Raw genomic sequence first — 23,447 nt, forward strand, 5'->3', positions numbered from 1 at the left:
AAAAAGACCGTCCTGTTTAATAATTTTTTTAAAAAAAATTGGGAAAATTTTTCAAATTCAAGAAAGGAAAACACACTGAGAGAAAGGAAATCACATCCCCGCCATCTGAGCGGGAGACGCATCTTGTGCCCCTCCCCCCCTTCAGGAGGTGCCCGGTATTACTGCCTGCCTTACCGCCCCTCCCTCCCATTCAAAACTGCACCCGATCACCCGCTCCCACACTGTGCACGGCACTAGCCGCGATACACGGTGCAAGGGCATTGGTGGACAGAGTGCAGCTAGTTGCATTTGGTGCACGCGTAACGGATGTGAGGTATACTCTGGCAGTTTTACAGTCGCAGTCACAGTGGCTCTTGGTTCCGAAAAGCCCACCTGCTGGCTCTTTCCCGGTCAGTGTCATGGTTGTCTACATCGCCGCCGCAGACAACACAACTGCCGAGATTTTCTTCCATCCTTTTTATTCCTTCCTTGACCGACTTCTGTTCTCTCCCACCAGACCGCCCTTGAGAGGACTAGCGAACGGTCTCCCCCTTCGCTTTCCCCCTACCCTTCCGCTTTCCCTACCTTCCTTTTCTCCGATCTTTGAGCTCGACGCGGCGATGTTATGGACCCTGTTCATGAAAATCCTCCTCATCAGCTCCCTCGTCGCCTGGTGGCTTAAGCGGCCAAACAGCCGCTTCCAAAAATTCGTCCTCTTCGCCGCCACCCTCGCAACCTTTTGGGTTGTTGCTCCGCTCTACGCCTCCCTCTGCCTCGCCTGGTCTGTTCACTACACCCGAGAGGGTATTCGCTATTGGAGCCTGGATGAGTTGCTCGTGCGGCACGCCAGTATGCTGGTGACGCTCGCCGCAGTCATTTGGTGAGTTTATCCCACGCGACCTCTTCTTCCCTCCAGTCGCCTGTCGAGCCACTACCATCTTGTTCCGCGCACGCGACATACCCAGACTAGTCCTTTCTGACCGTCTCTAGGCTGCTTCATCGCGCTTGGCAAACTCTTTGGAAGCCGACGACCGACCTGATCAGCATCCTCGGAGTGGACGTTCCCGAGGCCCCAGACGTATCCCTTGCCGGCATCCGACCCGACGCCGCGACCCTCAACTGGACACGCCCCACGCACAACCGACCTGTGCAGAAGTTCTTGATCCAGGTGAATGGCGTAAATGGTCAGTCTAGGCCCGCTTCGTTGGTGGTCATGGACAGTGTTTCTGATAATTCTTTACAGTGGGCGAGTCGAGGCAGGAAGAAACGGCAATTACCGTCACAGGTCTGAGGCCTAACCACTGCTACAACATACGCGTCATCGCTGTCGGACCGAACAATTTCCAAGCCGGTAGCCAGGTCATACGGTTGCGTACCTACCGATCCGACGGACGGCCAGAACTGGGCAACTCGAGGCTCCCCGACAGTTTTCAAGATCAAGACCCCAAGTCAGGACAGTTCCCGTGTCTTGAGGACAATGGCGGTCGCAGTCAGGTTCCCACCATCGAGGCGGCCCCATCTCTCGAGGGCGGGTCTGCTGCTGTGCGGGACGGGCCTTCCGGCCAGAGACGCAACACCGTTAATCGCAGACACTCCCCTTCCATAGCGAGCCAAGAACAGCCGTCAATCAAAGATTTTGGGGGCGACCAGCCCGAGGCTTCACTGAAAGACCTTGCCGATGCATTGGAGAGGACGAGGAAGGAGATTGACGAGACAGCATCCCTACACGCCTCCGAAGAAAGCGAATTCAAACAGCTCGAAGAGCGGCTTAAGAAAGAAAAGGAGGAGAAGAAAAAGATGCAAAAGGAAAAGGACGACAACACAGCGCAACTTCGGCAGAAGGTTAAGGCTACCTATGAGCAGATGCGCCAAGCCACAAAGGACAAGGCGAGGAAGGAGAACCTACTCAAGGAAAAGCAAGACAAGCGCAAGAAGATCATCGATAACATCGATAAGTGGACCGCCGAGATCGAGAACATGCGGAAGACGCGTAAGGGTTTTGCGGCTGAGAAGGAAAGCTTGGAGCAAGATCGCGACCTCAAAATCAAGCACTTGGACGAGGACAACTCTGCATTGCAGGAGGAGTATTCGCAACTCGAGACCGAATACAAAGAGAAGAAGGAACAGCTCAAGGAGCTTGAAGATGCTAGGAGAAAGCTTCCAGGCGGAGAGGAAGACGACACTTGGCGGGAAGACGACCGAAAGATGAAGAGGGACTTCGAAATCAAGCGACGGGAACTCCAGAGCCAACTCATTATGGAGAACCGAAAATCCCAACAACTGGAAGGCCATATTCACGTTCTCCACGCTCAGGTCTACGCCCAGAACCAACAGAGTCTCCAGTTCTATAACCAAGCAAACTCTTCTGGTGTCGACTTCGACCAGAGCCTCTCCGCGCAGGTTAAACGCCGAAGCCGTACCGGAAATTCCCTTTCTAACGCTGCCATGTCATCTCCAACAGGGCCTTTTCCTGCCTCCGACTCCTTTGAGCCTTCGATTAGTTTCAGCGGCCGGACTGGTTTCTCGCATTTTTTGGAAATCTCTGGAGCCGACAATTTTGGCGCCGATCAGTTTTCAGATGCAGATTTCAGAGCCCTCACCGGTAATGCCCCGCTCAGTCCGACAGCTGCAGCTTTGTTACCGTCCGGTATCTTGGGCGATGACGACGCTGCAAGCCCCGATTCATTCTCTCAACGAAGCCCATTCTTGCCGGATGACGAATACGACGCCCACTCGCCACAATCGTCCAAAAGGTCCAACAGTGCTCACTCAAGTCCACTTGGGCCTTCGCATAAGACTGCATTCCCGCAATTAGCGCCTGACAACGGCGACCACGCATCGTTCAATGATGTTACCTCTTCCCCCAGCGGACAGCCATCACCGGCAGCACACCGGTTCACGAATTTGCTGTCTTCATTCCAGAGAGGCAAGGGCGCCAAAGCTGTTGATGACGGTGGACCGATACTGGGTAGCCTGAAGCACGGTCAGAGCCAGTCGTTCCCTCGACAGGCCGACGACCCAGACGGAACGGTTCGCCGTAGAACAAGCTTCTCCTCATTGGGACGAAACAGGAACTCAGCGGGTCCCGAGATGACGGAAAGCAGTGCGTCCCACCTTGGACGAAGCATGTTCTCCTCGGCCCGTCGTTTAATGCTATGGAATGGCTCTCTTGTAGACCGGGATCCTAGCAGCCCTAGACCGACTTCCATGACTTCGGCAGACTTGCCCCGTCCCTCCACTGACAGCGGGTCTATATGGAACCATCCTGGCGAGAGAAATCGCTTGTGGTCTCCCGACGGTCCGTGGCCTTCACGAACTCCGTCGAGACGGCCCTCTCTTCACGGCTCTCCTGCGGCTTTGCAGACGACGCTGGCCTCTGCCGACGACGAAATCTTAGACCACGAAGCATTGAACGATCCGCAGGTCTCGCCCAGCCAGGTCGGAGTCATTGGCAGCAGACCGCCGGCTAGTAAGCAGAATTCCGACTCAAAATCCTTGTTGAGTCAACGTCTCAATCCTGCGGCACCGACCTTTTCTATTGGAGGCATTGGTGGGTTGTTCCGCAGCAAAGACAAGGAAAGCGACTCTGGTAAAGAGAAGGACAAGACAAAGTCTAAGGACAAGGCCAGGGACAAAGCCAAAGATAAGGAAGCTAAGGAAAAGGGCAAAACCAGAGAGCTCTCCATGCCAGGCCTGGATCCGCCGCAAGGCTATGATACTTCACCGACTGACTCGAGAAAGTCCCGCGACGCTTTCTCCGTCCATACCCAGACCTCTATTACTGAGTCCCGAGAGTCCTTGACGCTTGACAGGGTCGTGTCAAGCACTTTATCCGACTCTAACACCAAGGATCAAGAAAACGCTTACCGCAAGCTCTTCAGGAAAGGAAGCTCCAGCAAATTCAGTCTGTCATCTCGGCTAAGCAAAGACTCTGGCCTGTTTAAGAAGGGGCCAGGGAGCACCACCAACTCGGACAAGAATTTGTCAGCCGATCGATCCAGTTTCGGCGACATTGATGATTACGGCGAGGAAGGCTTGTTTGGTCGAAGTTACGAAAGCGTCACAAGCAGCCCGTCTCTCGGCCCATCCAAGTCTAAAGAGACTAAGGAAAGCAGAATGACTAACTGGAGTAACAAGTTTTCCATGAAGAAGAAGGGCAAAGACAATAAGGAGAGCATCGAGCTGCACCGAGCGCTTCATGAGGCCGAAGCTGAGGGAGACAAGAACGACGCGTAGTTCAGTGACAATGTCAAGGTCAAATGCCATCAACTATGTAGTGCTTACCTCCCAACTAAAAGAAAAAAAATCAATTCACAAGGGCGTTCAACATTTTCATGTCTGGCTCCTTGCATTGTCCACGTGTGTTTGTGTATCGATCTAATTCTTCCGAGAGTTAGGTATGTATCTTGAGAAGTTTCTACGGAGTATTCATTCCGCATTTGTCGTATTGGATACGTATATAATCCAGTCGCATCGGGTAGGCGGTAAAATTCAATACGCCGGCAGAAAGTCTCAATTGGCAAGCTTCGTCCGAAAGCACGGGTCACACCCACGACTGAGCGAGAGAGAGAGAGACAGACGGGTAGCTGTAGATTTACCCAACCAGATCGAACCACCCACGCAAGCCTCCCTTCTCGCAAGAAGCGACGGCCGAAACGACGGCACCTTCGACCGACGGTCGATATTGAACAAAGGAGCGGCGACATTGCCAACACATCCCATCAATTGCCGACCCGAACGAGAAGTCAGCATCCTCCCGGGGGACCGCAACGCCCCGAAACCTCCTACCTCTGAGTCCCCCGAGTCCCCCGGTTGATGGCCGCAATGGCGGCTCAGGATCCAACTGGCGGCGCTGCAAAGAGCCTGCCGATGCCCTCGCGCAACCCGCTCCCCCTCTCCGCCTCACAGGAAGCGCAGATCAGAGACATTTACCACGCCCGCGTGCGCAATGCCTGCGCCCCCGAGATCAAGGGTGCGTTCGTCCCTTACACAATTCCCCATCTCCTCGGGCTGCCCGCCGCTTTTCCTCGTACATATAAGACAGATACCGCCGCCCATGAGAATGGTTATCCTCGTCCCCCTCTCCCTCCCCTTTTGGCGGCTCCAATGAGGAACATCCACCGCGACCCTCCCCCGCCTTACCAAGGTGGCCTTGACGAGCAAGCTGACAAATCGACCCCGGATAGCCTTCGCAGACTGCGCCTTAAACCGCACCTTCACTGTCTCATTTGTCTGCCGCACGCAGCTGCGGGCCATGAACGGGTGCATGAAGGCCCACGCGACGCCCCAGGAGCACGACGCCGCGCGCGAGGAGTGGTTCGCCAAGCGCCTTGAGCGGCAAAAGGAGCGCGAGCGCAAGGCCGTCAAGAAGGCGCAGCAGGAGGACTTCATCCGCGAGTGGTGGGGCCTGCCCGAGAAGGACGCCGAGACGAGGAGAAAAGAGGAGGAGAAGATGCGCATGGCCGAGCGGGTTGGCGGATACGCCGCCCGGGACCGGCAGAGGTTGGAGGAGCAGCAGCAGCAGGCGGAGGCGGCGGCGGCTGCCTTGGCAGGAAAGAGATAAGAGTGGTGATTGATGGTGCGGCGGAGGGGCCCCGGTTTGTTCTTCTGCCAACAGCCTGGGATGGGGTAGCGAAAAGGAGAACCGCGGGGGTCAGATGCATATATATGTTGGGCGTTCTGGGTTTACGGTTTAGGACACCCTGCTCCATGGCGCGAACATTTGGCTTGTACAAACACAACATTTTCACACACCATGTAGACTAGGTATAACAAACACCAAAAAGGGACCCGAAGCTGGGAGACAGACGGCGGGCCAATATCAAAAAGAGTACATCAGCAAGGCCTATCTGCGGCCAGCAAGCTTCTATCTATGACAGGGCGAATCATCCTCTGATACGCCTGCACATGGTCTATACTTTCCCCCCCCCCTAACTCAACATCTCATTCCCAGAAGCCGCTTCTCAACTCGGATGTGTTCTTTTTCTCTCTCTTCCTCACGCACGTAACGTTCCCCTTCTTCCCTTAAACGCCAGGTTTCTCAACTTCACAGAAAACAAAGATATGGCTGAACAGGGGCCCACTAGACCTCTCTCTTCTGAAGCTCGGCAGGGAGGGTGGTAGCAACCTTGTCCTTGAAGAGCTTCTCAGCGCGGCCCCAGACGGGGTCGTTGCGCCAGTCCTTGAGGTTCAGGAGGGTGGGCAGCAGATCATTGCTGAAAGCCTCGCTAGACTCGCGGGGCAGCAACGAAGGCAGGTGGTCAATGGAAATGACGCTCAGGGGCGGGTTCTCAAAGCCCTCGACTGGAACGGTGGGCTTGTCGAACGTGGTGGCCACTGTGTAGATGGGAACTAGGGTTTGCCGGCGTTAGCACGAGACTGGACCTGAATCCTGAGGACTAGCACTTACTGGGGTTGTGGGGGTTGGTGGTATCGGCAGAAACGTCGCACACAACGGAAAGCTTCCTACCAGGGGCCTGAAGAGACTCAATGTCGACGAAGGCTAAAGTAGTAAAGGTTAGCCAATGCCTCAAGAACTCCATGTTTGAGCTGCGTCGCCATCGTGAGCCTTCGAAAGCAAACCGGGGAGTATGATCTTCTCCTGGGTCGCTAGAAACCGTCCAACACATACGACAAATCGCAAATGAAATGGTACATACGAGGAATAGGTTGGCTGTAAGAGGTAATGGTATTAGCATTGTTACATTAGAAATCACCTTTTCGGGTTTGCTGTAAGATAAATACATACCTCAAGTAGATGCAGTTCACGAAGATGTCAGACTCCCTGATCTCGCTATACGGGCCAGGCTTGGCCTGAGTCTCTTGGATATCCTGTGTCTTCGTTAGCCTGTGAAACGAATGATGGTGCGAGCCACAGTCAAGCCTTACCCAGCGGATGATATCGGTGACTCCAGCCTTGGTGCACATGTCAACGGCGCCAGAACCACAGCGGCCGAGGGCACCGATCACGATCACTCTTGGCTTCTTGCCGCCGTTTTTCGCTACGCCCTCGTCCAAAGCCTTCTTGACGTCCGTAATGAGAGCATCCTCGTTGGGGTACGACTCGACGGAGGGGAATGGCTGTCCCGGGTGGGTAAGCTGCCAGGCCCAGTTCTCGAGGGCAAGGGCGGCTCCAGAGAAGCCAGCGTGGTACCCGAAGGCGGCCACGCGGCGCCCTGTCTCGTTGGTCAGAAACTCAAGGTCGAGAAGGGTACCACCGCCGCGGGGGAAGCGACCCAGAGTCTTCTCAAAACCGCTTTGTCCCTGAATATTTGTTATTAGCAGTTCCCTGGGCTGACTGCTTTAGAAGAAACTACCTTGTAGACGTGAAGGAAAGTGACGTGAACGTGCTTGAGGGGGAACTCCTTCTCCTCGAGTTCCTTCAGGCCGACAATGATATGATCGGCAGGAGCCTTCTCCCAGGATCCTTCCTCAACGAGGTTTGCACCAACGGCCTCGAATTCGGCATCGTCGAAGATGCGGACGGGGCTGCGCTCGACGTTGACGGTGTAGCCGGCCTCGATCAGAGCCTTGGTGGTAGTGGGGGTGAGCGCAGAGCGGTGCTCAAGGGGCTTGGTCTCGGACCGGAGGTGAAGGACGGTGCTGGCCATTGTTGCGATTTCAATTGACTTGAAGTAGTATGAAAAATCGCAGTGTTAAAAGATGTTTGTTGAAGGAAGGAGAAGCTGCTAGGTTTGGGTCAGAACAGGACGTGGGGCAATGACTCTAAAACATCCCACCTTGTGACTCCTCAAGGGGTCTTACTATTATTTCACCGCTTATCGGAGCGCGGGGAAGAGTGACATGGGATGGCAGTAAACCTAAAGAACAGCAATAAAAAATTTAACAAAATTAAAAACTGTCTCGCTGAAATTTCCTCACTAACACCTCTGCTCCCCTAGAACAACGTTTTTTTTTCCCCCTACCGGCAAAGCCCTGATTAGACCACTCAGGCGTCCTTCGGATGACGCCATGCAGGTACCAATCCTGCAGCCATCGAACGGTGGCCCTTGAACGGCTCTACGTATTTGGTTGGGTACTATCGCAAGGGACCAATTATCTGCCTATGCCGATATCGCTCTTTGGACATCTTGCTCTCAACGCGTCCGCATATAGTCAAATCCTTATCTTGCAACAGACTTCGAAATCTACGTTGACAGTACTCCGTACAAATTCAAAACCCCTGCCCCCAAGGTCATAAGCGCGAACAATGGTACGGTTATCGCCATCTTCTATCTAGTATACGAGGATACGTATCAGCGAAGTCCTCCAGCAGCTGCACCCTCAGTGACGGTTCTGGATCCCAGTTGTCTAGCTCCTTTGTGCCACCAATGACGGTGCCATCATCGAAGTTTCTTGGGACGCAGAATGTCCAAGAGCCGTCGGCATCCTGTCGCGTCACCGTCGCCAGGCTCAAGTTGACCGTTGGCCATGGCACACATCTGACCTGAGAGATCTGTTAGACCCCTTAACGACACAGAAAATAATGTTGAGCCATACCAGAGGCTCACTCACCTCGGGGTCTGAACGATTTCTTATCGCCAAACCCGAGACCGGAGCAGTTGACGATGGCCAGCACATTTGGCAACCCCTTGATCGTGAAAGCTTCGTGCAGGTCACTGGTCTCCTTGCGGAATACTTTCCCGCCATTCTACAAGAACCTACGAAGGAGAAACAAGCAGTAGATAATGAGGTCTACACACCATGTCCAATATTCACGACCCCACTTCACCTCGTCATCTGGAAACGCGCTCGATCTTTAATGCCGAAACTCGACCAAACCCAGTCACTTCGCCTTTTCCTCAGTAAAAGCTCTGTATTGCGCCAGGTGGTCCTCCAGATACTCAATGCCAGGCACGAAGGTGATGTGAGTTTCAGGGTTGGTGTTCCTGACTCCATGTCAGAACGTTCTGAGAACCATTTTGTGATCACGCTCCCCAGCTTCCTTCGCGGTATTACCCAGCAATTGTGAGCACCACCCCGTTAGGATGAGCATCAATGGCCTCAAAAGGTCTTGGGAAATCTCTGGTGACAATTGCTACTCGATGGCCATCTTACTAGAGTCTCAAAGCAGTGCTTGGTCCAATCACGCCAGCGCCGCTCCTGGCCATGTATTCCCGAAAATGCTGGCAGTGCCCCAGTAGCTTTATCAGGAAGCTGACCAAAGCGGTACTCAAGTCCGAGCGGTGCCGGTTTAACTAACACCGACATATACACACCAACCAGGCAAGTTGCCAAGAACAGCTTCCCATCCTAACATTGATCTCCAGGTACACATGTCAGGTCTCGTCTCGGCACCTGAAAGAAGCCAAATCAAATGCGATCTCTGCCAAATCAATAAGCCCTCAAATTTTCTTGATTGTCAATGCAGATTGAAGTACACATCCAAGCTGGTCCTTTTTAAAGGTCACACAGGTAAATAAGATAAAATAGAAAGAAGTGCAGACCTTGTTGGGCTAAAGATAGACTGCCGCGACAGAAAAAGAAAAGAAAAACTCATTCATCCTTCTCTCTTTCCTTTTCCCTTCTTCTTCCTCGAGGGTGTACTCTGTACAGAGCATGTAACATGTACTCTGAGCTCTTGTACGCGATGGACGAACGCTCCTCTCTCCAAGGCCAAGGGCGAGACACGCATAAATCTCAAACAACCCAGCAAGCCATCCCGTTTTTCCACGTTGCATTTCGCTCCGCTGCCCGAAGTGCTGCACAGTCGGCATCTCTCAAAGACTGCTGACGGCGGTCAGAATCCAGGAGTTCAATTTGGCGGTTCTGGCCAATGGCGCGAATCTCACGTCGAACCAACCCCGCGCGGCTGGTCTGTTACCACCCTGGTCTCGGCGCCTACGATGCAGTGTGATGGTTAGACTGATTGGCCCAGCCCGCATCTTGCATTCTATTTTGGTATGGCACCTCGACCACATTCCCTTCCATCCCATCCATCCCCTACATCCTTCTGTCGCTCTCGCCACTCATCATGGCCTGTCTGATGAGCCAGCGCTTACTAGGCCTGCCCGTGTGTGACCTGCCATTGAACCAGCGTAGCGCTTTTGATTCAATGGGCAGGGAGTATATACTCTCTCTTGGTATCGTAAACAGTGGTATGTTTACGTGCCTTTCTCTCTCTTTCACCTAGTTCACTCGACTAGAACTGCAGTAGTAGGGGAAAAGAACTTGTTTATTCCTTAGGTTCAGTAGTTGGGATCATGCATCGGTAGCAGCTGGATTACTTCTTCGTTCATCAGGCAATACCCCTTACCTGCAGAGGAAATTGGACATCACCAACACAGGGGGCAAAATCCAACACTCGACTTGGAACGCAGCGTAGTCCAGCAAGTATGTCGGCTCCGCCACCCTCTGGAGGGTACTCACTCTTCCCGAATCCCAACTCGAAGCCTCCAGCGGTGCGGAGGCCAGCATCTAGAACTCAAAGATCAGAATCCCAGGAGCGGACGCGGGCTGTGTCTCCCGAGAGTATCCTCGTAATTGATCAAGCATCTCCGCCGCGTCACGGCAGACAGACACCGCAGCAGCGAGTCCAGTCGCCAGTTGAGCGATCACAAACTCCCCAAAGCATTCACCGGACCCAAGCTAGCGAGCAAGAAACTACGCCATGTAGACGCGAGGGGCCAGCGCAGCCTCCGGCAAGGACAGCACCCATCCAACGGCCTCCTCCCGTCGCCAACATACCACCTCGATCAGACACTGCGTTCTCCCAGGCACATACTCTGGTGCGAAGTAGTAGTACTCGCTCTCGGAGCTCGATAGCAAAGCTTCCACTGACGGAGGAGCCGTCATCATGTTCTCAAGAGCAACCTACCCTGCGGTCCATTTTCCCCCGGTATAACCCCGACGTGCCGCTCAACCAGCAAGACTACTTCCCTACACAGACCAGTCCGACTCACATCCCGCGAGCCGTGATCAATCGGACGACATGGTATCCAGACCCTGAGGGTGATAGCCAGAGCAACCAGCACAGAAGCCCGGTACGGAGTCCGCTGAGCGGTGACGCAGCGCAACGATGGCCAAGGCGAAATATCGAGCCCCCTGTCATTCCCGACGTATCAACAAACGAGCACATGAAAAGCCTATGGAAGGTATCCAACGGCTGGAAGGCGCCGCCTTCGGAAGGCAGGGTGTACTGTATGAAGTTTTCCCAGGAAAAGGATGCGCCTATCTACACCTTGTCCTCTTCATCCCAACCGTTTTACAGCCTCCGACTTGATCCCACCTCTGCCTCAGCATATGTTACCCTCAGCCGCCACGACCCTGCCAAGATCTACAAGGCCTCTAATCCCACGACAAGTTCGTCAGCAAGTAGCATTCTCTCCGGCGTGGTCGGTCACAAAGATCACGGCAAGGGCGCCGAGAGCAAGCACTGGCAGGAAGTCCTCACGACGACACTCGAAGAGGAGTCCCGCAAGCACCCACCCAACGACGGCCTCGTTGCCCTCCTTTATCCCCTCGCGGCTGCTAAGATGGCGCTGGACAAGCGGGACGACATGAACGCTGTCATGATGGCCGAGACGGAGTGTGCCCGCCTCGTCTGGGACGAAGACTCGGGGTCGCATTTCCTCGTCCATCCGGCCCTTGCGACGCCCTTTTGCGTCACCATCGAGCGCTCGCCCGCCTGGAGCCGCGTCGAGTACACACTTGAGCACCACGAGTCGCCGCAGCACCTCGCTAAGTTAACACGTGACGGCACCGGCGGCGGCCATCTTGAAGTCGATACGGCCATCGCCGCCAAGATTGACAGTTTCTTCCTCGTCGACGTCGCCGTTACGGCGTTATTGCTTGTCGCGGCGGCGGACGAGAAGAATACCAAGGTCGAGACGTTTGAGCCGCCGCCTGCACCACGAGAGCCTGTGGGCGGGGAGCGACGGCTGAGCAGGAGGGAGGAGAAGAAGCGAGCGGCGGCGGCGGCACGGAGGGGCAAGATGGAGGAGTTTGAAATTGACATCGAGAGTCAGGACAGCAGCTTTGCGAAGCTGGAGCAGGCTGGTAAGGAGGCGCGCGACGGGTTGCCGTGGCCACTGAGGGTGCTCTTCAAACTCGTAGCGGGTCTATTCAAATGCCTCGTATGGTTCCTGACGCTGGGCTTCAAGGCGCTTGCTGGCATCGTCAAAGGACTGGCGAGATGTGTGGGCGTGAAGTCAGAATGAAGAAAAGGTGTAAGTCCGGGGTTGAGCATGATGAACATGAGATACCACTTTCTCGAGGCATGAATCTTCTGGGGGGTTTTCGTTCTGTCTGGTTAGGGGGTGTTGGAATAATGGGCATTTCCTTATGAGAGACCTCGTCCAGGGCTATGGACAGGAGCGATGATATTCCTTTTTTGTAAATCTAGATCTTTACTCCGGGGCGTGCCTGGGTATCGCATGACGACGTTTCTGAGCATGGGCTATCTTCCCCCAACCATAACCGCTCAGATGTTAGGACTGAAATGAAGAAATGAAAAACCATAAACACCGAAAAAACGCAACCAACTTTTTTGTTCGCCGACCCACCAACCTTTGGAGACATAACACAATTACTTTATCGCTTGCGCGCCCGGACCATTAATTTTTTGCCCTTCTTCGTGGTGCCGCCCGAGGTAGCCGTCTTGGCCATCTTAGCACGCTGTATCTCGAGGCCCTCCTCCGCCTTGGCAAGGACCTTGAGTTTCTTTTTCGCATTTTGTAGCTGCAGCCGTAACCGCTGAAGTGCCTTCTCCTTCTGTGCCTGGGCATCGCCGGCGTCCTTATTGTCGTCATCGTCGAAACCCTCAAACTCGTCCTCGTCGTCCTCTTCTCCATCAAGCTCCATCGACTCCTCCTGTGCGGCATCCGCCTTGGCCTCCGCGCCGTCCAAAAACACGATCTTCCTCGGCGCCGCGGGTCTCGTGTCGATTTCGTCGTCGCTGTGGTCCGCATCATCGTCGTTGTGGCTCGCGGCTTCGATGCCGCCGACAAGCACGATCTGCTCCTCGAGGCGCTTCACCTCTTTGGAGATGACGTTGCGCATGGTACGCACGTAGCCGACGTCCTGCGTCTTTAGAAGCCGCACCGTTTCCATGTCCATGGCTTTGTTGCCGCGGTCGCCGGCGACTGTGCCGGACCACTTCCTGCCGTCCTTGACGCGCGAGCCCATGGAGTTGCGGCTGAGCATGCCGAAGTAGAACTCATCCTCGTTGCATTCCGCGGCCTTCTGGCGCAGGGACTTGATTTGTGCCTTCTTCTTGTTGTAGTCTTTGGCACGGAGGGAGTAGTCCTGTAGGGTGAGCCGTTAGCAACTAGCTCGAGAATGCAGGAGAGTAGAGCCTGCTTGACGAACCTTGTGTTTCTCGAGGAGGCCAAACCGCTGGCGCTCCAAAGGCTGAGCACGCTCCCTATGGGAACGCCTCTGTACGGCGTTGCGGATCGACGACATCGTTTTTTCTTTCTTATTCTTTTGCTTGGGCGTATGGGAAGGGTCTTCGTGGCGGCAAAGAGAACCTTCCTCGAAAAAGCGAAGGACTGTGTTGGCGATCCTGGGCCTAGGAAGTGGGATGCGGCAGAAATTTGGAAAAGTTTTGGCGGTCAGAGAAAGCTACAGCCACACGAGTGTGGCTTGGGCTTGTACAATGTACCGTCTCGGTCACTCCCCACTTGTCCCGGGCCCACCTTCCCACCCACGTTGTCGGCCGACATCGAGTTCAGCCAGCTTTCCCACGCCAACGGTCTTTGAAACATGTCAGGTGCCGTGAAACGACACCCTCTCTTGACTGCTCGAGCAGTCAGTTCAATCTAGTCCAATCGCACAGAGCTTTACATGACGGCGTTTGCCATAATCAGTTGGACATGGTGGTTCCATCCAGCCTCCTGACGTACCACCTACCCACTCAACAATGGTCTCTTAATAATGCCCTTCCATCTTCATCGTTGCATCCTCGACCATCTCCCATCTAGCGTGGCAGTGACAACACGGCATCCCCCTGCACACACATGTGGCTCTGGAAGCACCGTCACCTCGCCCCTTCCAAGGGGCGCCCCCTCAAGGGGTCCAATCGCGAGGTCGGTCCATCGATGCCAACAGTCCGGGAGATCTTTCCCCTCCTTGCACGGACAGTCCCAGGACGAGCGACAGCAGGATCATAGGTAACCCTCGTTTCACGGAAGGGACGCTCCAAAGGCAGCAGATCTTCGAGACATCCAACGCCGCAAGGGGCACAAGAAAGGCTGCAATTCCACGGACTTTGTGGTCAAGATCCGATGACGAGAGAGGGCTTCCTACAAGACTGGCGTGCCTGTCCTATTCTCTCCCTCCCAGCCCTTGTCTTCCATATGCCACCCCGTCTGCAACCCGATTCGTTGTTCGTCCACAATGGTAGCGAGATTCCAGCTACGAAAGTATTCCCCGCCAACATATCGGGTGCTCGTTTTGGTCGTCATCTTTGTTGTGTTATCGGTCCTGCTATTGCGGGACGAGCCGGTACAGCTTGATGATGATGATGATGATGATGACGACAGTGTTGATGTTCCCATCCTTCAAGCTACCAAGAGCAGCTATGACTGGTCCACACATCCGCTGAAGCATCCAGTCCCTCTGGCCGAGATGGCACGACTTCCCAATGGAGCCCCTCTCGACCTCCCCAAGATCCAGTTCGAGTTCGCCGCAGACCAACCTGACAGCTTAGTGAGGAGGGATCTCGGCACGATCAGCTCCCGCCGCCATGAGGTGCGCAAAGCCTTCATGAAGAGCTGGCAGTCATACACTCGGCACGCCTGGGGATACGACGAACTGCAACCTTTGTCTTTAAGGGGCAAAAACCGCTATAACGGCTGGGGCGTCACATTGGTTGATTCGCTCGATACACTCTGGTTGATGGGATTGTACGAGGATTTTAACAGAGCAGTTGTGTACGTCAGCACAATTGACTGGAACAACGCGACGGAGTCGAAATGTAACGTCTTTGAGACGAACATTCGGTACCTTGGAGGGCTTCTGTCGGCATACGACCTCAGCAATGAACAGGTGCTTCTCGACAAGGCCATTGAGCTCGCCAATATGCTGTATGCCGCCTTTGATACCCCAAACCGGTTCCCTCCGTACACATTCAACTTCGCAGAGCTCAAGGCCGGGAAGGTCTTGCCCGATCCCTACCAAAGCTCTGCTGCTATTGGAAGCATGTCGTTGGAATTCACAAGAATGGCTCAGTTGACTGGGGACTTCAAGTTTTACGACGCTATCGAGCGCATCAGGCTGGCATTTGACCGCATGCAAGAGGAAACGATGCTGCCGGGCATGTGGCCCAATTATATTAACGTCCGCGAAGATTTCCAGGCTCCCGACAATAACATTTTCAAGCTAGGTGGGGATGGTAATTTACTCTATGAATACCTCCCGAAGATGCATGTCCTGCTCGGCGGACTAGACACCTCGTATGAGAAAATGTACAGGGGTGCCGCAAAGGCAGCCAAAGCTCATCTCCTATACCGACCGATGACACCACAGAAGGACGATATCCTACTGCTCGGCACGGCCATCGTCAACGAGAAGCTGCTCAAGATCGATCAAATTCCGGATGCCGAACAAATCTCGTGCTCCGCCGGTGGCATGTTTGCCATGGCCGGCAGACTCTTCGACATACCTGATGATGTCGAGGTTGGCAACAAGCTTGCGCGCGGGTGTGCTTGGGCATATAAATCCTTCAAGAGCGGCCTCATGCCGGAGAAGGCTCAGGTCACCAAGTGCGATACCGTGGAGGGTTGCGAATGGGACGAGCAGAAATGGGCTGCGCAGAGCAGCCAACGTGCACCCCGTGGGTTCTGGCGCGTCGACGACGCTCGCTACAACCTGCGGCCCGAGGGCATAGAGAGCCTCTTTATCTTGTACCGCATCACCGGGAAGGAAGACCTCCTTGACATGGCGTGGGACATGTTTCAAGCCATTCAGAAGGCGACGCAGACGGATGACGCTCACGCAGTGGTCGTCGACGTGACGTATGTGCATTCACGGCAGGATGACACGATGGAGAGCTTCTTCTTTGCAAAGACGTTGAAGTACTTTTATTTGATCTTTTCGGACCCCAAGTTGATTAGCCTGGACGAATGGGTCTTCAACAAAGAAGCCCATCCTTTCAAACGGCCCACAGCATCCTGAAAACACCCGACGTTTGCCGAGTTTCCATAAAAGAACAGAAAAACTTAGTACTACACTAATACGCGACACTTGAACCGGCAAAGGCACCGATTACACGTCGCTGGCATATGCATAAACATATGCAGATTTTGCTCCAGGCCTAGGAGATGGCAGAGGCATCTTACGAGCCTTTGATACCAATAGTCCACACATGACAGGCAATGTCTATCATTCAGGACTTCAGGAGTCCCCGTCTTACATCTTCTAAATTGCGGAAAGCGTCGGTACTCTTGACTTGAAACACGCAGTCAAGCCCAATTGTTGCTACTCGGGAAGATGACAATTCTGGTGCGCCACAGAATGATTTGATTATTACTTATGAGCTCTGGCTGGGCGTAACAACTTGGAACAGCACGTGAAATTCTCCGTGAGTTTCGCTTAGAGACACTTGTCTTGTTTCCCACCAGACGGTATGGCGGAATGGATGTTTCCCCGTGTGGGAAACTCACAACTAACTGAAGCAAGTCGGTTTCACAGAATTAAGAGTTGATTCATAATAATTCCTGCTCAACAATGTACTATCTAGACTTCTAAAGTAGCTACTCTCCTTGATGCTGGTCTATAATATAAGCATATAAAAGGTACAGCAACTCTTGATTGTTCGCCAGATGGAGTTCCGTGCTAGAGGAGAATGTCTTCTATTATGCATTGTCTGATTGTCACATCATTTAATAGCCTTCCCTTTTCATATCATACCTTCACACAGTCATTCTCTAGAATGGATTGTATATGCTCGATTTTCTCAAACCAGCACGTCAATCTGGTACGAACCCTTTTGCACGTTGTTTTCTCCCCCAGTAACTTGGAGATTCCAAAGTCCGGGCCTCGGTGAAGTAACAGATACGAAGACTGGCCCTTCACATACCGCGCTTTGTCTGTAACTGTACTCCGAGCACCTTTACACGACAACACAAACAGTGCAGGCTGTCAACTCGACTAAGAGAGACGAAAGCAGAAGCAGGGGCCACCTCAAAATATTTCGCGCGCCCTCTAGATGCGTTGCCTCTCATGTTGAGGGGGTTGGGTATGTACCGAGTCGCTCAACTATCCTCCAAATTACATCAAATCCTCTTCGGTATCTTCTTCGCCCACTTCCTCTTCATTTTGTTTGAAAACCACCTTCTCCGTGAGCGCCAGCGTCTGTCTCACGGGCAAGCCGACCACGTTGTCAAAGTTGCCCTCGATCTTTTCAACGAGCAGCATCCCACCGATGCCCTGCACCGCGTATCCGCCCGCCTTGTCAGCGCCCTCTCTCGTCTTGACGTACGCCTCAATGACATCGTCTGGCAGTCCATTGTTCTCCTGCGCAAAGTACACTTTGGTCTCTTCAGTGTGATTCCCAATCTCGTAGCCCGGCGACCGCGCGTCCTCTCTCGGCGCGATCACGCACACGGATGTCAGCACGCGGTGCACGCGAGTATCCCTTAGGTGGCGCAGCATTTTGATGTGCTCGGCCTCGCTACGCGGCTTCTCCAGCACGCGGCCGTCGCGGGTTACGATGATAGTGTCGGCGGCGATAACGACGTCGGGGTCCGGGATCGAGGCAAGGTGCGTCTGCAGAGCCGTCTCGTACACGTCGAGACACTTTTTCCGCGCCGTCTCGGAGACATACTCGTAAGGTCCGTAGGCCGACTTGTCGAGGTCCTCGGGTTTTGTTGAGGGGGTGATTTCGAGATTCGTCAGGCCGACCTGCGCAAGGAGGGCGCGCCGCCGCGGCGAGGCAGAGGCGAGGACCACGCGCTTGGACTTGAGGTAAGAGATGATAGGGAGATTGAGTGGTAGTGGCGTCCGCGGGCCGGGACCACCAGCGGCAGCGGAAGGCGCACGGGGTCGGCTCAGGTGCTCCGTGGCCTTGATATATGCGGGTGGTGTATTGAGGGTAGTCTTCGTGTCGGCCATTTTTGGTGTATGCGAAGCCACAGGACAAACGGGCCCGCGGAATGGGAGAGGCTTCGAGAGTGGAGGGGAATTGGGAGAAATGGAGTTGTCTTTAGCTTGTCGTCCGTTCCGAGAGTTCGTTCGGATCAGATGAGAATATGACCGAGGGCACTTATCGGAAAAGAGAGGAGATTTGGCGGGTTGTGGGCCTGCACCCATAGAATTCCTGGATGAGCAATCACAATGCCGATGAGGTCACTACCAGCTGGGGGACCGTGCAATACCCCACTGAATCCACAGTTCTTTATCTTATCTGTTCTTTCCTAAGGGATGTGCAAAGTACCTGTTTAGGAGCATTGGCTGTTCAGCTGCCTGCCAGCCCTGCAGACGGAAACAAACGTGCTGCAGGAACCTTGCCATACAGGGGGGCGGGGGGGGGGGGGTGTTCTTGACCTGTTAGTGTATCTGCCTACCTAGTGTAGGGAATCCTGCAAGAGGGAGGGAGGATCCGATCTTAGAAACACGAAACTGCATGTGATCGTGCGAAACACCACAGCCTCCCCTTCTCAACATTGGACCAGACCACCATATTGATACTTTTGACGTGATCCCACTGACGACACTTTCGTCTCCGAATAGAAACAAACTGCGCTGCGCATCATGTCTTCTCCGAACAAGTCCAACTCCCCGTCAGCTGCTGCAGATGCTGAGCAGCCAGAAGAAAAGCCGCGCCTCACCGAGGCGGAGAAGAAGCAGAATCACATTGCTTCTGGTAAGTACAGCTCTCTGTGTAAAGGGTCAGAAAAGGCTTGGCCATGCGTCACGCTTCTGACCGGCCATCACCTTGGGCGCACCCCACAGCAAGACTAACACGCGTCCACAGAACAGAAGCGACGCCAGGCCATTCGTGAGGGCTTCGACCGTCTGACAGAGCTGGTGCCCGGTTTGGAGGGCCAGGGGCGCTCCGAGGGTCTCGTTCTAAAGAAGACTGTTGAGTTTATGAAAGAGCAGCTCAGACAGCGCCAGGAGTTGGTGGATCGCATCGAGAGCACTGGCGGTGAGGTCGATGAGAAGTACAAGCGGTAAGTACTCATTCAATCTGAGGGGCCGGCCCAACCAGAAGCGTCGAGTTTTGACTGATCATCGTCTCCAGGCCACTGTATCACCAGCAGGCGAACAGCACCTCCAACAGGACCAGGTGACTTGTCAAGGAGCTGACGAAGGGTTGTTTCTTTTGACTTGCGTTGGGGTTCAATTACGGAGTTGAGGTTCCCGGTGGAGAGATACCTACGGCATGGGCTGAGAAACGGCACTGTATTGTCAGGCGGGCTTCTGAGGAGGTTTATCGGCGGTCTATTTGCATCATAGCTCTAGAACACAACGCTCCAAATGCGTTGTCACAGGGAGTAGTTTACAGTTTTACATTTCGTTATACAAGGCGCGCGTTGTCGCCTACTGGTACGTCTCAACCATTTCTTGCATCTTGAGGCGCAAACCCAAGGCCGACATGTCCTCCCGAGGCTTCTTCGTGCCGTCGGTCTCGCTGGACAGCCGCTCGCCCATTTGTACCGTCACGGTCCGGCTCTCGACGTTTTTCTTTCCCACGATGGCGATGACGCCGTACCCCTTCTCACTCGCCTCTGCTATTTTCTTTTGCAGCGTCCGTGGGCTCACGTCGATGTCAACCGCAAACCCCGTCGGACGGGGTTGTACCGGCTTATTTGGGTCCCTCGCGCGGTCGTGACCTGTCAAGGTGTCTTTGATTTCTGACGCCCAACGGACCACGGGCTCCGTATCGTTCAGGGTCAGGATAGCACACTGGCGTGGGTTGAGCCAGAAGGGCCATTTGCCCTTGTACTCCTCGATCAGTAGCGCCATTAGACGCTCGACGGAGCCCAAGATGGCTCGGTGCACCATGACGGGTGTGACTGGCCCGTACGTCTCGAGCTCGGCCGGGTCAGCGTTCTCCAGCGGCAACCCCTGAGCCTCCAACTTGGGCGCCGGCGCTTTGTACTCGAGATTGAACCTCTGCGGAAGCTGGAAGTCGAGCTGGATCGTACCGGCTTGATGCGACTTCCCGTGGGAATCATGGAGCATGACATCGATCTTTGGGCCGTAGAAGGCACCATCCCCTTCCTTGATGGTATACTTCAGCCCGGCCTGCTCCAGCGCATCGCGCAACTGCCCCTCCGCCCGCTCCCACTCGGCATCCGTGCCGATGTAATGGTCGGCCGGCCGCGTCGACAGCGCGAAGTCGAAGTAATCCAGCCCCAGCGCGCCGTAGACCGTCTTCATGAAGTCGAGCGTCTTGAACACTTCCTCACGGATCTGGATCGGCCGGCAGAATATGTGGCCATCGTCCTGGTGAAACCGACGCACGCGCGTCAGGCCGCTAAGCGCCCCCGAGATCTCATTGCGGTGCAGCGGGCTAAAGTCGGCGAAGCGGATGGGCAGGTCGCGGTAGCTCCTATTCTTGGAGGCAAAAATAAGGCAGTGGCCCGGACAGTTCATGGGCTTGAGGCCGTAGTCGTCGTCCTCGCCCTCGGCCGTCCGGGCTGTCTCGCCGCTGCCCTCGTGCGGCGGGTTCCTGCCGTCGGCCTCGCAGCAGCCAGCTGCCTTCTCCTCGGGGGCGCGCGCACGACTTGTGACGGTGTACATGTCGTCGGCGTAGTTTTGCAAGTGGCCCGATCGCTCCCACAAGGACTTCTTGTAGATGTTTGGTGTGATGACCTCTTCGAAGCCGTAGTGGACGTACTGCCGCCGCAGGAAGTCCACCAGGCGATTGAAGACCCGCGTGCCGTGCGGGAGGAATATCGGCGAGCCGGGACTGTAGACCGAGGTGGTGAAGAGCTCCTGCTTAATGCCCAGCTTTCGGTGGTCGGGGAGGTCATGTTCGGCGGTGGAGGGCGTGACTGGCGCGCCGGCGGGTCTCTTGTAGGAGTACCATTGTCTCGGAAGGTGATGCGGCCTTATTGACGGACCTCGGAGGCTCGGCAGCGCGCGGAAGGCTGGTCGGACAGCCCGTGCGGGAAGCATGGCGCAAATTGTTGGTAATTGGATGTCATGCCATTCGACCTGAAGGTCTCGAGAGCGAGCTCGAATTTGCGATGCAAGGATCTCTATCCGTAGAGCTGCCTGATAGGAGGGGTCTAGCGCCAATTGACAGTGCACGGGCTTGCTCGTCTGGTTACCAATCAGTTCGGAGGCTTCAGTCGGTCTCAGCAACACTACCTAACGAAGTCACGGACGTACACGAGTCAACCTTAGGAACGAAAAGTCCTGTACAATCCAGGAAAGTTGATTATGCATGCTATCTCTTCGGATAGAACTTGTGCCTGTCATCGATTCCCTTTCCGGGGAGTTAGGAGCTTTGCGCCCGTCAATCAACCTGGGGATCAACTAGAAGTCTCACGGACGGGAAGTTAGGGGAGCGCGAGTTTTGCTACAGGCTGCTCTACTTGAGCTTCGCTCACAGGGAGGACTTCCGCGATCCCCCTTCCCCAGGGATACTCGGAAGGATTTTCGAATACTGTGGTTTGGAAAATGTATTGTTCCCCTCGCTGTCACCGGTGATAGTGGGATTACTCCAACTATCCTAGCCTTAGACTAACCACCTGACAGCGTAAGAGAATATTCATTTGGCGACCTCGATCGTTAGCCTTGAATGTGTGTTTGGGCTGCCGAAAGGCGATTCAAAAAGATTTGCATGGGTTGCATTGATAGTCTCGGTCAACCTCATGCTGTGAATTACGAGAAGTAGAGGGTATGGGATATCACGATTTGATGTCCGAGAACACTAGGCTGCGCAGCTCCAGGCCTGGACGTACAACAAGATCAGGGGCTGATACATCCCAACTTCATCAGACCAGGTAGGTTTTTAGCGCTAGGAACAATGAGACTCAGTTCCGGTATGTAATCGTCTTCGTCCTCACCCACTCCTCCAGGCCTGTCGAACCGAATCTGCCAAAGCCGCTGGACTTGACGCCACCATGGGGCATGCCGCTCTCGTCGTGAACAGTCATGTTATTAATGTGAACGGCTCCCGATTCGATCTGCTTGGCGAAGCGCAGACCTGTACGCAGATCCTCTGTAAAGACAGCAGAGGTTAAACCGTACTCGGTGTCGTTGGCGATCTTTAGCGCCTCCTCTTCAGTCTCGACCTCGAAAAGCGACACGGACGGACCAAAAGATTCGGTCTTGTAGATGTCCATATCTGTGCTGACGTTCTTGATGACGATTGGCCGCAGCCTGGTCTTAGACGTTTCCTCAGCATCGACGCTGCCCGCAACGACGGCGGCGCCCTTGCCGACGGCATCTTTGATGAGCTTCTTGTTCTTTTCGACGGCGACCGCGTTGATCAGAACGGGCGCGTCGGATTTCGATGGGAAAATCTTCTCGATCGAGGCAAACAGCTTGGTCTGGAACTGCTCGCTGACCTTCTTGTGAACGATGATGCGCTCCGTGCTCATGCAAATCTGTCCCCCGTGGAGGAAAGAGCCGATTGCACATTGGTCCGCGGCTAGGTCAAGGTTGGCATCCTCCCACACGATAGCCGGAGCCTTGCCTCCCAGTTCGAGCAACACTGGCTTCAGGTGCTCTCCCGCCTGCTTGGCGATGATGCGCCCGACGGCGGTGCTTCCGGTGAAGTTGATCTTCTTGATTTCAGGGTGGGCTATCAGAGCTGTTGTGATGGCAGCGGCGTTGGCAGGCTCGTGAGTAATCACGTTCAGCACACCCTTGGGCAGGCCGGCTTCGTGGAAGCAAGCCACCATCTCTACAAGTGTCCGCGGAGAAAACTCCGACGCCTTGAGAATAGCTGTGTTGCCAGCTGCGATGGGAAATGACACAGATCTTGCTCCCAGTATGAAAGGGGCGTTCCTGACGCCAAGTTAGCTCCAGCGTCACTGCCACCAAGCACGGTCTACTGACCAGGGCGCAATTGCGAGAACGACTCCGTAAGGTTCCTTCAAGACCATGGCACTGAGGTTAGGATCGTTAGTGGCCGGAACGGAACCCTCCACTGTGACGAGGCGTCCGCCGACGTCCTTGATGCAGCCAATGCCCAGGCCTAGAATGAAATCGGACCACCCAGCAGCCGCGCCAGTCTCTTCCGACATGATGCGTGCCAGCTCCTCTTTGCGGCTCTCCATAATGGCGGCGGTCTTCAGAAAAATGTCTCGGCGCTGGACCAAGGTCGTCTTTTTCCAGCTCTTGAAAGCCTCGGCGGCAGAGTCAACTGCCGCAAGGGCATCCTTCTCGGTTGCGCTGCCACATTTGTGGACAGTTTTCCCAGTGGCGGGGGACACGACGTCAAAAGTCTTTTCAGAGGTGATCTTTCCCCCGTCAATGAAGAAGGGGACAATGTAGTCCCCTCCTGACGAGGTGCTGTTGGTTTGAGTCGACATTGACTGGATGTGATGCGGAGGACGAGCTAA

At 54.6% G+C, this 23,447-nt stretch overlaps 11 protein-coding genes across 11 annotated transcripts; 6 read left to right on the forward strand and 5 right to left on the reverse strand.

The window, feature by feature from the left end:
• Positions 1-599: 599 nt before the first annotated feature.
• Positions 600-4,215, forward strand: LY79DRAFT_588410 (fibronectin type III domain-containing protein; the record flags this gene model as incomplete). The annotated part of the gene is made up of 3 exons (XM_060560916.1): positions 600-859; positions 970-1,163; positions 1,223-4,215. The coding sequence occupies 3 exons, from the start codon at positions 600-602 to the stop codon at positions 4,213-4,215; spliced, it is 3,447 nt and encodes a 1,148-aa protein (XP_060416791.1).
• A 588-nt stretch (positions 4,216-4,803) lies between these two features.
• LY79DRAFT_667778 (cytochrome c oxidase biogenesis protein Cmc1 like-domain-containing protein) lies at positions 4,804-5,542 on the forward strand (the record flags this gene model as incomplete). The annotated part of the gene is made up of 2 exons (XM_060563434.1): positions 4,804-4,951; positions 5,166-5,542. The coding sequence occupies 2 exons, from the start codon at positions 4,804-4,806 to the stop codon at positions 5,540-5,542; spliced, it is 525 nt and encodes a 174-aa protein (XP_060416792.1).
• A 208-nt stretch (positions 5,543-5,750) lies between these two features.
• Positions 5,751-7,589, reverse strand: LY79DRAFT_680576 (alanine dehydrogenase/PNT domain-containing protein; the record flags this gene model as incomplete). The annotated part of the gene is made up of 6 exons (XM_060564542.1): positions 5,751-6,330; positions 6,389-6,481; positions 6,639-6,652; positions 6,728-6,810; positions 6,868-7,242; positions 7,296-7,589. 6 exons carry the CDS (start codon positions 7,587-7,589, stop codon positions 6,062-6,064), a joined length of 1,128 nt encoding a protein of 375 aa, XP_060416793.1. The 3' UTR covers positions 5,751-6,061.
• Positions 7,590-8,188: 599 nt separating this feature from the next.
• On the forward strand, positions 8,189-8,950 carry LY79DRAFT_577771 (uncharacterized protein; the record flags this gene model as incomplete). The annotated part of the gene is made up of 2 exons (XM_060559905.1): positions 8,189-8,191; positions 8,294-8,950. The coding sequence occupies 2 exons, from the start codon at positions 8,189-8,191 to the stop codon at positions 8,948-8,950; spliced, it is 660 nt and encodes a 219-aa protein (XP_060416794.1).
• A 1,075-nt stretch (positions 8,951-10,025) lies between these two features.
• LY79DRAFT_93544 (uncharacterized protein) lies at positions 10,026-12,324 on the forward strand. The gene is made up of 2 exons (XM_060565228.1): positions 10,026-10,076; positions 10,139-12,324. The coding sequence occupies exon 2, from the start codon at positions 10,314-10,316 to the stop codon at positions 12,135-12,137; it is 1,824 nt and encodes a 607-aa protein (XP_060416795.1). The 5' UTR covers positions 10,026-10,076; positions 10,139-10,313; the 3' UTR covers positions 12,138-12,324.
• A 186-nt stretch (positions 12,325-12,510) lies between these two features.
• Positions 12,511-13,383, reverse strand: LY79DRAFT_510318 (small-subunit processome; the record flags this gene model as incomplete). The annotated part of the gene is made up of 2 exons (XM_060554150.1): positions 12,511-13,224; positions 13,288-13,383. The coding sequence occupies 2 exons, from the start codon at positions 13,381-13,383 to the stop codon at positions 12,511-12,513; spliced, it is 810 nt and encodes a 269-aa protein (XP_060416796.1).
• A 933-nt stretch (positions 13,384-14,316) lies between these two features.
• Positions 14,317-16,095, forward strand: LY79DRAFT_510424 (family 47 glycosyl hydrolase; the record flags this gene model as incomplete). Its single annotated transcript, XM_060554160.1, has 1 exon — positions 14,317-16,095. The coding sequence occupies one exon, from the start codon at positions 14,317-14,319 to the stop codon at positions 16,093-16,095; it is 1,779 nt and encodes a 592-aa protein (XP_060416797.1).
• Positions 16,096-16,723: 628 nt separating this feature from the next.
• On the reverse strand, positions 16,724-18,228 carry LY79DRAFT_627617 (Maf-like protein-domain-containing protein). The gene has a single exon (XM_060562128.1). It carries the CDS (start codon positions 18,031-18,033, stop codon positions 17,191-17,193), a length of 843 nt encoding a protein of 280 aa, XP_060416798.1. The 5' UTR covers positions 18,034-18,228; the 3' UTR covers positions 16,724-17,190.
• A 227-nt stretch (positions 18,229-18,455) lies between these two features.
• LY79DRAFT_93588 (helix-loop-helix DNA-binding domain-containing protein) lies at positions 18,456-19,339 on the forward strand. Its single transcript, XM_060565229.1, has 3 exons — positions 18,456-18,784; positions 18,896-19,094; positions 19,166-19,339. Exons 1-3 carry the CDS (start codon positions 18,673-18,675, stop codon positions 19,212-19,214), a joined length of 360 nt encoding a protein of 119 aa, XP_060416799.1. The 5' UTR covers positions 18,456-18,672; the 3' UTR covers positions 19,215-19,339.
• A 125-nt stretch (positions 19,340-19,464) lies between these two features.
• On the reverse strand, positions 19,465-21,048 carry LY79DRAFT_510581 (threonyl-tRNA synthetase; the record flags this gene model as incomplete). The annotated part of the gene is made up of 1 exon (XM_060554178.1): positions 19,465-21,048. The coding sequence occupies one exon, from the start codon at positions 21,046-21,048 to the stop codon at positions 19,465-19,467; it is 1,584 nt and encodes a 527-aa protein (XP_060416800.1).
• An 863-nt stretch (positions 21,049-21,911) lies between these two features.
• Positions 21,912-23,417, reverse strand: LY79DRAFT_510451 (aldehyde dehydrogenase; the record flags this gene model as incomplete). Its single annotated transcript, XM_060554168.1, has 2 exons — positions 21,912-22,890; positions 22,942-23,417. 2 exons carry the CDS (start codon positions 23,415-23,417, stop codon positions 21,912-21,914), a joined length of 1,455 nt encoding a protein of 484 aa, XP_060416801.1.
• Positions 23,418-23,447: the final 30 nt, after the last annotated feature.

This window comes from Colletotrichum navitas (assembly GCF_030913465.1).
Source record: "Colletotrichum navitas strain CBS 125086 chromosome Unknown LY79scaffold_14, whole genome shotgun sequence".
Classification (NCBI taxonomy): domain Eukaryota; kingdom Fungi; phylum Ascomycota; class Sordariomycetes; order Glomerellales; family Glomerellaceae; genus Colletotrichum; species Colletotrichum navitas.